The sequence below is a fragment of the Pleurodeles waltl genome, chromosome 3_1, assembly GCF_031143425.1.
Source record: "Pleurodeles waltl isolate 20211129_DDA chromosome 3_1, aPleWal1.hap1.20221129, whole genome shotgun sequence".
Lineage (NCBI taxonomy): Eukaryota > Metazoa > Chordata > Amphibia > Caudata > Salamandridae > Pleurodeles > Pleurodeles waltl.
This window is the reverse complement of record NC_090440.1, coordinates 978,269,920-978,284,756: the sequence shown is the minus strand read 5'-3', so window position 1 is coordinate 978,284,756 and position 14,837 is coordinate 978,269,920. Positions and strand designations below refer to the sequence as shown.

General features: G+C 39.3%; 1 protein-coding gene across 8 annotated transcripts in view; it reads right to left on the bottom strand.

Annotated features, from left to right (window-relative positions):
* Positions 1 to 14,837, bottom strand: part of WDTC1 (WD and tetratricopeptide repeats 1) — a 499,786-nt gene that overhangs the window by 136,491 nt on the left and 348,458 nt on the right. For 4 of the 8 annotated variants that reach the window (XM_069224084.1, XM_069224081.1, XM_069224083.1 and 1 more), the window contains one exon: positions 11,621 to 11,815. In XM_069224084.1, the coding sequence (XP_069080185.1) occupies positions 11,621 to 11,815 (195 nt within the window). The remainder of the gene's footprint in view (positions 1 to 11,620; positions 11,816 to 14,837) is intronic. The other 4 variants (XM_069224088.1, XM_069224086.1, XM_069224087.1 and 1 more) reach the window with 1 other exon arrangement.

Sequence of the window (14,837 nt, the reverse complement as noted above, 5' to 3'; positions counted from 1 at the left end):
AGTGTTCATAACAGGTATTTACGATAATGACCTGAACCTCCATTGTACTGCTCCATTAACAGCAATGAAGTTGTTCTCCTGTATTTGTTTAAATTCATCAAAAATGACAAATAAAAATGTATAGGAAACTCAAGTCTGGTAATACAGTATTACACACTAGAAGTTTCCCTCCCACAAACCTCTCAGCCAGTATACCGTATGAGGAGGCATTAACAGTTTGTAGAAAATGCAGTGAGCAAATGGAATTTAACAAAGCCATTAAAGATCTGACAGGAAGGTTTAAAGAAAAAGGGGACAAAGATGAGATCATATGTAAAGCAATTGAGAAATCCAAAAAGATGAAGAGGGAAGGTATGTTGTTTAAGCCATGTAAGTCAAAACAACAAAATCAAACAACCTAGATTAATTACCACCTCCAGCACTGAGAAAGGTACTATCAAGAACATACTAAACAAATATTGGTATCTAGCAAAGAGTGACCTGGTGATAGGCTCTGTAATTCCCCCAAAATTGGAATTCACTTTCAGGTTGATGAGGGATGAAATTGTTAAGAGTAACCATACAGTAACCACCAAAAGTAGTTGGCTCTAAGAAAGCAGAGTAATCAGTAAGTGCAGTTACTGTAGGGTATGTAAGTATGAAGTCAATCAGACACCGTATAAAACACAATTAGAGCGAACCCCCACAAAATATCAAGACGCCTGCAGAACTGATTACGCAGTGTATGTATTGGAATGTCCTTGTAGACTCCAATGTGTATGTAGCTCTAAGCATCAACTGCACAAATGGATATTGCAGCATGTTAGAGCAATCAAACATAGAGAAAGGATTTATCCGGTTGTAGGACACTTTGCAGAATGCCATGAAATTAATGATAGAGGGCTAAAATATTTTGTTATTGATGCTATACCTAGAATCGTCAGAGGTGGCAAAAAGGAAAAAAAACAGGGGTGTGGAACTTAATAAAATATCTACTTGTCCATGGAACAGGTTGCTTTACAAAACTGCTTGTCCTGTAAAGAAATCCACTTGTCCCTTTGGTGCCACGTAGTGCAGGGTCAAATTATGACAGCAATCTCATAATGTATGAACTCAGATAATAGCCTATCTGATTAATGACAGGGCTCAAAATATAGTGGGGTTTGAATATTAGAAATTCCCTTATTTTGGCGAACCTTTCTGCACATCTACATACTGGGGCTAGAAGTAGCAGTGGGCAACAGTTCCAGGGTTGGAATGCCATTTTGAGTCTCTGCATACCTACTAACTTGCATTTTGCTACAGGTTTTCACCAGCTCTTTGCTCATCTTTTCCCATACTTAGAAAGGTTGGAAATTTACTCCTGAAAAGGTCAGAAGTAAAACTTCTTGCACAGTTGGGGGGAAAAAAGAGGTTGGAGGGAAAGTGAACTTGTAAACGTACAACTGATTTTCACTTAAGCAAGACTACACAATCATATCACAAATATTTTCTAGGAGTACAATTTCCTGGCCTACTTCTGTAAATTCTTGTGAATTAATGAAAGCCGTATATCTACACTAATGCAAGGATGTATACAATAGGTACACTTTTGTGATTTTCTTTGAGAATTGGGTCCCTAATTAGGTCTGGCATGAACCAAGCCCTTTCGTTTTTATGAAACTCTGCTCTTTCACAACAAACATAGCAGCTCACAAAATAGATTTGCTCAGTGCCAGGTACTGCTGTGGCAACGTGTGCTTTTTGAGATCAAAAAATATTTTTGCGAATGTTTGTTATAATGGTAAGGGCACAAACAAGTTTTACAAAAGAATGTGAAAACAAGACATGCATTGACACAACCAAAAGGCTGACCACCAATATTAGGCCTGCTGGTTTTATCAATGCTCGTTTATTTTCATGTTCCCCATAATCTTGTTGAAACTGGTTACACTGATTTTCCATTATTCATATTTTTTGGACATACTAGCATGCATCAACACATTTTACTACAAATCGTATCTAAAATTTCACAGGAGTTGAAAATAAGTTACTTACCAATACTGGAGAACTGCAGTTACAGGTATCTTTCATAGATTCACATGTTTGAATCATTCCCCATCGTCGAGAAGGGAGTCTCCGGTAATTCAATAAAGCAGTATATATATCACTATCATAGGCTATAATGGCAATGAAAAGGTCAGTTTAATAGCCCAGCCATGTTCTTTTTAAAAAAAGGACCAAACTTGAACTATAACCAATCAGATGACAGCACCCCCTAGAACACTCCCTCAGATTTTTAAGCTCAAATGGGAATAGATAATCCCAAGATACAAGGGGAGCCTCTCTGGGGAGGAGGGTGGGTCACATGTGAATCTATGAAAGATACCAATACTGGAGAACTGCAGTTACAGGTAAGTAACTTATTTTCTTCTCCGGTATTGGATCTTTCATAGATTCACATGCTTGAATCAGAATAGCAAGCAGTTACTGTATTTTTATATCTTATAGTATTAGCGCAAATAGTGGATGGTGGGTAGAAAATATATATATACATAACATAATAAATGTATACATACATATATATATATATATCCATATATACACATCCTACAATAAAATCTGCATGAATACATAAACACATGGAACCAAAAGAGGCTCCCCTTAACGAAATAAGTGGTATAGTAAGACCAATCCAACCTCTGTATGATTGCGCTGCGCCGATTTCAGGTAATAATGCTGCATGAATAAAATGCACACTCTTCTAATTCGCATCACGACACATCTTCTCCAGAGGTACAAAGTAGTTGAAGTGGAACTGCCCCAGTTGAATGCACTCTACTTTTCTCTGTGAGGGGATTGAGTGAGTGGCAGGTCTGGACTGCAGCTGAAATTCATTCAGCAATGGTTGCCATTGTGACTGGAGCACCCTTACGAGTGTGACTATCTGAGTCCAACAGTTGGTTAGTTCACATGAGTTGTTTAGTGCGATATAAGTAGAAATTTTAGATATCGCTCGATACCTAGGGTATGAATAGACCTCTCAGCTGGTGATGCTGAATTCAGGAGAAAAGTCTGAAATATTATAAGCTCATTGAGGCAAAATCTGAAGGAACCATGGGAATAAATATGTGGATTGGTTCAGAGAAGAACTGAATTGCCTCTGAGGCGCAAGAAGGCTCTTGTGTTGAGAAAGCCTGCATCTTCTCTACCATACTTATCGAGGTGAGTGCCAGTAACAAGCCGACCTTCCATGCGAGAAATATGAGGTGTGCTCTGAGAGTGGGTTCGAATTAACTCTTCATGAGTTGAAATAGAAGTATGTTCAGGTGCCAGTCCGAGGAAGCAGCCCTTTCTGTAGGAAAACACTGAATAAATCTTTTCTGAATTGTTTGATGATTCTGCAAGAATAGAAAGTAAAAATGTGATGAACAGCTATATCTTTGATAATGCTGTAAGCTGTACCTTAACGGACGCATGTACCAACTGTGACTGAGCTAGTGAAAGGAGATAGGATAGTTATTTGCCTGATTATGCTAGTTTAGAGGATGTAGGTTTGATTTTCTGGCGCCACAAGCAGAAATTTTCCCATTAACATTTACGTGTCCTTATTGTGGCCTCCTCCTTGACTTGGAGAGAATCCACCTGCAGTCCTTAGGAATATTGAGATCTTTGGATTGATGGAATTTAGGAGCTGTGCGCTTAAGAGGAGAGAAGTCAGTTCAGGATGAAGGGCCTGGCCTTAGTCTATCATCAAAGGTTTACAGAATGTTGGTAGGTGAATGTGGTTGTGTTGTGATAGCAGGAGAAGCACAGGGAACGAATGCTGAACTAGCCACCTGGGGGCTAGCAGGACAAGAGAACACTGCTTTGCTTTCCTCTTGGTGAGAATCTTTGGTATTAAAAGGTACTGGGGAAAAAGGTAGATATAGATCCTGGAGCATCTGTCGAAAGGCTTTCCACCAAGATCCTGGATGTGGATGCCAACTTGCATTGAACTGGCATTTGCTGGTTTCGTTTGTTGCAAAGGGATGTAGAGCCAGTTCACCTAGAACAAGAAGATCATGCTTAGAGCCAAATTATCAAATTCTCCTTCTTGGATGCTGTTTCCAGTTTTGTTTAGCATGTCTGGTATGAAATTTCTAGTCCAGGGACTATGTTGAGCTCGAAGAGTTATCCTGTGTGTCATTAGCTGACATCAAATTTCCTGGTCTTCCTTGGACAGCGCCAAGGATCTTGCACCTTTGTTTATTCACTTATTGCATGCTGGTAGTACTCTGCTACATTGACAGGAAAATTTGGAGACCGAACAGTTGTCTTTGAGATCTAGGTGAATGAAAAGTATGCTCTTCTGGAGCAGAGACCACTTTCCTCGAATTAGAGGTTCTGTAGAGGACTGCCCCAGCTTCCCATGGAAGTATTTGTAGTCAGACTACCAGACTAGGGCTTCCATCACCTATGTGAACATTCATCAGGCCCTGAAATGATTTGTTTGATTGAGTCTATTGTTTTTGTAGCTGCTCCTGTAAGGCATTCATTTTCAGGCGTACAAGAGGGATCCTATTGATCGCTGAGGACCTGAAGCCCAAAAGCTAACTGAACATTAAATATTTTCTTTGATGGAGGAGTTGATTATCTCTGATAATTCACAAGGAGACAGCATGTGCAACAACCTTAGGCAAGCCTCCGTGGCCTTGGACACTTGAAATGACGTTGGTGCTTTTATAAACGAGTTGTCGAAAATGAGGAAACCCTTCTTAAAAAAGCTGATCTGAAGCCAAATGGAAGAACTCTGAGGAGTGGGAATGCAGAAACAAATATATATATATATATATATATATCCTATGCTGAAGGAGACCATATAACAGGATTATTTCCGGAAATACTTGTTAATTTCTGGAGGTGTATAATGGGTGGACACTCCTCTGGTTTCTGGTTTATGAGGCAAAACTAAGAATAGAAGCCTCTTTCCTGCTGAGACTGTGGGTTTCTCTCTATGGACCCCTTGGTCAGAGTAACTAGCACTTCCTTCCGAAGGTAGATGGCGGAATCTGGATGAACTGCAACATATTTCTATGTGTGAGGAGATCCAGGACTTGTGTCCGATGCTATTTTCTGCCATAGATGACAACATATTTGGAACGTTTTTTCCCACTGGATAGTGTAAGCAGCACCAGAACGTTGTCACTGTAGGTAAGCTAGCCTAAGTGCCTCTGAGAGGGTTGTTAAGTCAGATACATATCAATAGATAATTGTCTTTTTTGGGTCTCTCTAGAGATTCTTTCATTTGAAATTGTAATGTCCCAAAAGATCATGTAGTGTCAAGAATACCTCCTAAACCAACCTCCACATCAAAAAGGATCTCTCACCCCCCACCCTACCACTTACGGATCGCTACCCTTTTGTTCATGACAACCCCTCTGTACTATCAGTCTGAAATGTGATTCTTAGACCTTTCATGTGTCTTTCTTAAGTTTATTATCTATTCTGTTGTAAAGCGCTCTGATACCCTCTCGGTCTTGCCAGCGCAATAGAAAACTCTCAAAATAAATAAAATAAATAAAAAGAGTCACCGTGGACTGCTTGCAAGTAGTCGTCCACATGCATGGCATACGGAGCATCAGCATGGTACTATAAAATATTAGATATATTTGTATCTTACATTTTTAAATGTTTTTGCCTTAATCCGTAATATCCAAGGACCACTGACCCTGCCAGTTGTGTGAATACTATTGAAGCTTTATCTATAGCACAGTCTATGCTGACATCTCCTCCACTACAGTAGCTTTTTTTTTTTTTTTTTTAAATCTTACAGCAAACATTTTATTTATCTGGCCATGTCTGACCACATCTGGTGGCTATACCTGCCCTGTACTACCAGTGAATTGGCAGCCCGTACAGTACTCTGGACCTAGATGAGAACGTGTCCTTGCTGGTGAGGGGGAACTATGAATAATATGGTTTTCCATGATTGTAATTCCTCCTGGATATATGAGCAATTCACAGCTTTCCTATTTAAATTCATTAAGAAAAAACAAACTAATTTCTTGTTTACTATAGGAAACTGGAAGCGCTTGATCGCTCGCTCCGAAGGGTAAGGAAACCCCCAAAATAAATCCGGTGGGGAAATCCACCAGTTGCGGCCGTAATATGCTCTGAAGCTCTAGTATGAGATACATGGACCTGCCCATGATTTGCATCAATATATTGACTGTTGAAGACATGCTCATATTGTTAACTCAAAGCTTGACACTAAATTATTCTGGATTATGTGCATTTTGGTCTTGTTGACAATTATGTGTTTTCGTCTTAATTTGTATTGTGATCAAGTTCGACGAGGCGGATGTAAACAACTAGGCTCATGTAGACAATGTTTGCTGTTGTTGACAAGGCCTTCACCGTAAACAAGGCCTTCTTAGAGGATGCGGTCATAGACAAGGCCGTCGTCGACAAAGCATACAGAGACAAGGCTATCGTAGATGTGGTTCCATAGACTAGGTCATTGTAGGCAAGGCTGTAGTAGTAGACAACCATCAGAAAAGGCTGTCACATATGAACATTGTAGGTATGAGTGTCACAGATGACTATCACAAAAGAGGCCATCATTTATGACCGTCGTAGACGACCATCGTATATGAGGTTGTCATAGATGACCGTCATAGATGATACTGCCACATAGCAGCGCCATAGATGATACTGTCATATAGCAGCACCATAGATGAAGCCGTCGTAGATGAGCATCGTAGATGAGGCCGTAGTAGACAACCATCATAGATGAGGCCGTCGTAGACAACCATCGCAGATGATGCTCTCGTCGATCACAATCGTAGATGACTGTCGGCAAAGACCACTGTCGACGAGCACAATAGATGAGCACCATAGACGAGCGTCGTCGACGAGCACCACAGACGAGCGTCGTCAACGAGCACCACAGACGAGCGTCGTCGGCGAGCATCGTCGACCACTGTAGACGACCACTGCAGATGACCGTCGCAGACGACCACTGCAGATGACCGTCGCAGACGACCACTACAGATGACCGTCGCAGACGACCACTACAGATGACCGTCGCAGACGACCACTACAGACGACCGTCGCAGACGACCACTACAGACGACCGTCGTAGACGACCACTGTAGAGGACCGTCTTAGACGACCACTGTAGACGACCGTCTTAGACGACCACTGTAGACGACCGTCTTAGACGACCACTGTAGATGAGGCCATAGTAGATGACCATCATAGATCACTGTAGATGACCGTCGTAGACGAGCACTGTAGCTGACCGTCGTAGACGAGCACTGCAGGTGACCGTCGTAGACGAGCACTGCAGGTGACCGTCGTAGACGAGCACTGCAGCTGACCGTCGTAGACGAGCACTGCAGGTGACCGTCGTAGACGAGCACTGCAGGTGACCGTCGTAGACGAGCACTGCAGGTGACCGTCGTAGACGACCGTCATAGATACGGCCATAGTAGATGACCATCGTAGAAGAGCCCCTTGTAGATGAGGCCATCACAGACGACTGTAGATGACTGTCATAGATGATCACTGTAGATGACCGTTGTAGACGATCACTGTAGATGACTGTCGTAGACGACCATCATAGATGGGGCCGTCATAGATGAGCATCGTAGATGAGGCCATCATAGACGAGGCCCACTGTAGATGAGGTAAAACTAGTCAACATGGTCATCAACCACCTCACAGTAATTCCTGTGAATGTTGATTTTACAGGCGGTTTTCAGACACCCCATTGTAAGATTATGAGGGTCTCTCTGATGTATTGTCAGAGTTGAAGAGGGAGTTGAGGGTCTTTTTCCATTTTTTTTTTGTTTTTGTGAGAAGTGCCTTATGAAGACTCATGGTAAGTCTTTTTATGGCTTTTCTGCATGCCTTCCGGAGAGCCTGGCGCAACGTCTCCCTCTGACCTCTCCTGTGAGGTGAAGGAACCCTCACTGTCCTCATTATTAGTGACATATTTAAGATTTTGTAATCCCAGCCAGTTAAAGCCTCATTTCTCAGAACGTGAGAGTTTTTGAGGAAAAGGTTAGACATATTTATGTAGCCTTTTACCTTGTTTACTGCTACTCCAACATATTAGTGGCAGGGTTAGAAAAATGAAACAGGAAATATAATCTTGGATGATCCAAAAAGGAAGAATAGAACTGAGCAGAGCTCAGGGAGACTCCCTTCACACGACGTGCAGTAGAAAATCTGAGGGACTCAGCCTCTGTTGGGAGTGTTCTAGGGGGTGCTGTCACCTGATTGGTTATAGTTCAAGTTTGGTCCTTTTTTGAAAAAGGACATGGCTAGGCTATTAAACTGACCTTTTCATTGTCATTATAGCCTATGATAGTGATATATATACTGCTTTATTGAGTTATCGGGTACTCCCATCTTGACGGCGGGGAATGATTCAAGCATGTGAATCTATGAAAGATCCAATACTGGAGAATGTATAGTTGCATTTTTTGTGAACATTTTACTGTGAAAGCTAAGAATCATCAACCCTGCTTTCAAGCTTCTGCAAATATTTGCATCTTATCAGAGAGCATTCTGGGAACATTATATCTAGCCTCATAGTGGTAACATTTGCAAAGGTGTGTACACATTTTTATGTTGGAACCTCTCAGTAGTTCAGTTTGAGCTTACAACATTTCCTTAAAGTGCTCACACTAATATTAAAGGCCTTGCTTTAGTGAACCATAAATACAAGTTCAAACGGCATTAGCAAATGGGCCATATAGTACCTTAACTGCAGATAACTCCCTTCCAAATCCATAATGTTGAACTGTAAACTGGCATCTAAAGGGTTTGTGCTGCAGAGTGTTGGGCCTTCTCCTCCCAAAGACAAAATAAACATGAAAACCTGTTGTCCTTGACTCCAAACAATATGCCCTGGGCGTCGAGCTATAGGAATTCCACATCCCTGAAGATCTCAGGAAATTTAGTCTATATCCTCAGACTAGACAGTATAAGTCCAGTATGGGTAAATATGGATGAGGAACTTTACACACAGTATTTAGTCAGCTTTCATTAGATTAGTTTTACTTTTTCGATTTGCTTTCCATAATTCTTAGTATCTCTAACTGTAGATTTCTAAGGGGAATCTGGTATAGAGTACATGCAATAACATGTTATTCTGGGTTAAAATATAATGGATTGTGAGTTTTAATTGATGTGATGTGATTTAGTCCACTTGGGCTTAACTGTCATACAGCAGGAGGCCTTTTAATGATCACTACAGTACAATGTGTGCATGTGAAATAATTTAACATTGTTCAACTCATAGCTTTCTTTCGCTTTTGTTTATAAAGTATGAAATAAGATGACACACGGTAACAGAAATCTATTTGGTCACATTTGTCATTCTAATCTTGTATTTCTGTTTGGTATAATGTTTTGTTCATAAACTGAGCGGAGTTGCATGGTGAGTTACAGTTTTCCAAGGACTGACTTGTTAGATTCAATCTAACGATTGATTTTCTTTGGAGTATTTGGACTAGAGATGGCATGATGTTGAGACAGGTTCACATGATAGTATTTTTACCAATTCAAGCATGGAGTTATTAGCCCACTTGGGCAAGATTATAGTGTGTATCATAACACAAATGAAATATGTATGCATAAAATGTATGCAAAATATTCATGCAGAGTTTTCATTCAGAATCTAGAAATGAAATGTGTAAAAATGCTCATTTTAAATATATTTTTTCTTACGACTACCTTAAATGAATGGTCATTTGAATAAAGATGAAAAATGTATGTACGTTTCTTAAGACATTTAGAAATGAGCTGTGTAATAATGCCCGTTGGAGTATTTTTACATTATGTATTGTTCTGAGTGACACATGAGCACGTAAATAATTTAACAAAATGGCGGTTCTCTTAATGTGATCTAGGCAGATATCGGCCAAAATGTGTTATTGTCGACATCAAAATAAAGTGAGTGTTTCCAGAGGCCTTGTTTGCTGGCGTCTGGTTTCTTAGTGGAGTGACCAGATTTTCAATGCATGTTCAGGGCAGCCGATCTGCAATGTGGGTGTATATATGTGTATATATATATATATATATATATATATATATATATATATATATATATATATATATATATACGTGTGTGTGTGTGTGTGTGTGTGTATTCACACACACACACTACTTTCACAACAGTCCCTCAAACCATCCAGATATATAAATGTTTTTGTACCATAATTATTCTAAAACACTGAATATAGTTACACAAAATCACAAAAAGCACACTTTGTGGACCAAGCTCTAGCTTCCTGCTAAATTGGGTGTAGTTCCATTCAGCCATTTCAGTTGTATCCCTTTAAAAAAAAAAAAAAAAGAAAAAGAAAGTCTATGCAAAATACAGAGGGAAATTTGTTTTTTGGGACACCCCTTAAAAAAAGCACACATTGCCAAAGTAGTCCCTAGCACTGAAAGGAACACACTTTGTGTACTCATTGTGAAGGAGCAGAATGCCATCCGGTACAGCAAAGTCAGCCAATGGCTAAAGTGGGCTGACCCACTGCCCCATACTATATGCTACAGCGGCATGAACGACAGAAGACCAATGGATGAACTGACTGGCTGAAAGCCACTATAAGAATATTGTATACAACTTTACTAAAAGTGCCAGACCAAAAAGGGCTCCCCTCTGGGGTAGTGGGAAGCCTCAAGCAAATGTCAGCTGGCTGTGGATTATGATTTTTTTTTGTTCAGGCTACTCCTCTGAAGGAGGAGACATCCATTGGAAACAAATAGGGAACTACTTGATTTTCTCTCTGATACTGAAGAAATGTGAACACCTTTACAGGGATGTGCTGTTCGCTCGAGAAAAAGTATACATCTGCCATTTCTATTCTCTAAACATGGACAAGTACCCGCTCTGTTCCACCTATATTTTTCATTTACGCTGTAAACGTTCATTCTCACACCATTTGTTTCCTCTGCCAGGGTGGCAGATCCACCTATTCCACCTCCCTCAAAAACATTAAACTGTGGCATGAAAGAAAGAAAGGGCATTCATTATATAATTTAATACAATTCATAAGTAAAACAATACATGCAAATAACAGCTTAACACTACCTGAAAAACAATACAGCCAAGTGAATTACTGTGCTAGATGCAAAGTATAATTTGGACTCTAAATACTGTGAATCCCGCACAGTAAAAGTTAAACTGCAGTTGAAGCTTGTTCTATGATTCAAATGTTGATTAAATATACATAATGTCTCAAGCAATTTGTTCTAGAGTCCAACATGAATCCTACCTGTTTTTTTTAATAACCCTAATTAATCTTAAATAAATACATATATATATGCCTCAACATCCTCTTTGACATACAATATACTTATTTTCATAGCCAATTAATCATTCCCTAGTCTATAAGATCCAATCTAATCTACATTTCCTTAGCACAGAACACAACCTCTGTTATGGTTTCAGTGCCTCAAGTTTCCCATAGTCCTCAATATAGCCTCCTCAAAGGACCAGTCAAGCCAAGATATTCCTTTGCCCTTAAATGTGCTTCTCCTAAGAGCATTATGGCCTCAGGTGAGGAAGCACCTTATGTCCCTTTAATGCATTCACCAAGTTAGAGTGCAATGTTAAACTTTCAGTACTGCAATTTCTACACCACCCCAGAACTCTTACCACTTCCGCTTCATGTAGGCGGCAGCACGGTTGCCATATAACATGGCGTTGCAAGGGGCTTTCTGTGTGGCTTGACTATAAAGTTCGATGGCGAGGCTCCATTGCTGGCGGGCGAATGCATCATTGGCCCTCTGTTTTACCTTCTCCAGAAATGGTGGTAGTTCCACCTGCGCACTAATAGAATTAAGGGGAAGACTATGAATGAGAGATGGTAACATGGAGGAAGAAAGTCAAGGTGTGATAACCAACAAGGTGGAGAGTTGGGGAGGGAGGGCCAAAATGAGTGGATGGGAAGATGTAAAAGAGGAACGATGGTGAAAGAAGAGGAGCAAGAGAACAAGAAAATGATTTAAGGAAAAGACCACCAGCAATTAAAACAAAACTGAAAATGGAAACATTACTTATCTGTAACCTTTGTTTCCCAGCATAGGAAGAATGCTCATATTCACATACTGAGAATGTTTTACTATAAAAACCAAACTTCCTTTTAAAATTTTCATTGCTGTAGAAAAACTCCACTACTTTACAGTGCGTTTATTATTCATGGCATTACTGGCTGTTTAATGGAAAAGGGCTCAAGCCACAGAACTCAGTCCAAATCAACAAAACACACCCCAACTCTCTTCCAATTACTGCTTTTCAGGTTCTTTTTAGGAACGCATATAGCATGAAGCCGGTTCCCCCACTTTGTAATGTGTGTGGCTGATGAACAGTCACTGAGGCCGTTTAATAGAAATGTATTTGAAAGAAAATCTTGTTTTTAAATACAGGATGGAGGGTGTTTCCTATTCTTCTGGCTTTATAAAAGGGGTAGTAGTGTGTGTTTAACCGCTGGACAAGCCCTGGTTGATAGCATTTTAGTCAGCAATGTTACCTGATGGGTGCTTTTTTAATCCCCTAGCTCAAGCTCTGGTGTGAAGCAAGTGCTAGAAACATCCATTATGTGGAGGCAAAATGGTTTTAGGTCTTTCTCGACACCATAGACATATTTTAGTGTTTTGTTGTTGTAAGAAGTATTTATATAGCTTTTGAAGTACATCTTGATCTATTCTGCTTCTCCAAGATTTAGAATCCATGGTTACTAATCTTCAATTAACATGTCATTGAATGCGGTGTAAATGTATCAACAAATCCACTGTATCCTTTACACTGGTATACTCTGAATCACTGGTGCAAGAACATCTATATATTCTGATGTTTCTTGAAACAGCGAGCCTACAGATGATACAATGGGTGTATCCAGGTTTTCAAAGGGTCTTTTTGGATTTTAGAGTAAAATAAAAATATATTGTTGATTTTATAAGATGAGCATTTGCTAGAGATCTCCATTCATCATCATTCAATCACTCATGGTTATCCATCAGTATTTATCCAAACATAACTCTTTTAGTTTATTTGATTGGTTTTTGTATTTAAATTCACTCATAGAAACCTACATCCTGTAGCTAGCTTTCAGTTGCTTTTACACAGATTGCTTTATACATTTACATTTTACATTTACATTCTTTATTACAATAGTTCCACCCTTATCAGACCGTTTTATCTGAATGTTGTCAATCTTCTATAATTTGTCTAGGACTGCTTTCCATTCCTTTTGTGGTTTCCATTTGTATAATTCCATCATCATATAATACGTGGAAGCCTGCAATCCCTGTGTAAATCCACTAATATTCATATTACATGCGCCCTGTGATGCAGCTACTCATCTGTCATATAGAAAGAACGTAGCTTCTCAACTGTAATAAGTTATTACAGTTGAGTTCTGACTTCACAATTCCTGTTGCCAGAATCCAGGGTCAAATGAAGACCATAGAGCAATACCACACCTGCGGTTTAAACAAGGGAAAAGGAAAGTATTTCTTCTTTTGATTTGTTTTTTTTCTAAAATGAAAACCAAAGGAGATGCTTATGGCAACATGCTTTACTTTTTTCCGCGCTATAGGAGATTATAGGAAAGAAAGAATCCTTGCAGATTTCAGCACAATCTGAAACAGCATTTTGTAAACTGATCCAAATATCTTTTGTCAAAAGTTCTGATTTTTTTGGTGTGCTTATCTAGCAGTAAAGATTCTGCTAGTATTCTTTGTGTCTGAAAAAACATGCAAGGAACTAAGGATTTAAGTGATTTATGGGAAGTTGATGGTATGATCATGAATAAGAAGGAGTAAAATACCATTGGCCGTACATACAAATGATACTGCAAGTCATCTAGGAGTTCCATGAGCTTATAAAGGAACTTTACCTTCAACCTCATTCCTCTATATGGTCATGGAACTCCATAGTGACTGGCAACATACTTATAAATGTACGTTGGGGGTACTTTATCCCATTTATAATTCTATTTTGATGCCCGAAGGTAAATTTGGCAATATCTTGATTTATTTTTCAAGCTGGTTCTACAACTTGTTTTTTTCATTATATGGAATTTCTCACCATGATTCCTCCAAATCGGTCTTCATATTAGTCAACACTTTCTGTTTACAGCTGAAATAATGTGTGAAGAATCAGTAGCTGTGTGAATACCAGGTTTGTTCCTGCTTTCGCATTAGTCTAATACTTTTTTTCTTTCTTTCTCATTTGCCTGCACTTTCGCAAGTTTAATTTTCCTGATGCACTTTTTCAAGCCTATAAGTGTTTGTGCGTGAGAGTTTGAACAAAATTCGAACCTGCCATTTGTGACCCATTAACATAGATCGAGTCATTTTCCTTTCTCCATTCCTTTGCAACTTTTTCATTTTGACTTGCCATTGTAGTAACTGTTGCAGTTTTTGGTTCCCATTCTTTTCTTCCTCTTAACTTCCTTCCAGTGACGCATAATGTTCTCCTTGCTTTTGCTCTAGACAAAAGTTACATAGCCCCGAAAAAAACATTGTTGTCTGGTTCTAGTTTTCTACAGTTTCCAATTCAGATGTTGCCTTATCAACAGTTTCTCATTTTTTCAAGTTCTCAGATCTTTTAGCAAACATGTATACTTGCCCTTCATATTTTTCCTTGTCATGGTGGCATTCCTTTGTTTTCTCATTTTCACATTACTCATTTTTCTAATTGTTTTTATTTCCTTCCTCAGTGAGATATTCTGTAGTTCAGTCTAGCTACAAGTTCCTCCAATTATTATTTTTTTTTTTTAATGTAGGCCAAGTCGCTTATGTGCATTTAGTTAGTATTTTAATTAATCATGATGCCCAATTCAAATATTTACTCCATTCATGTAAAATTT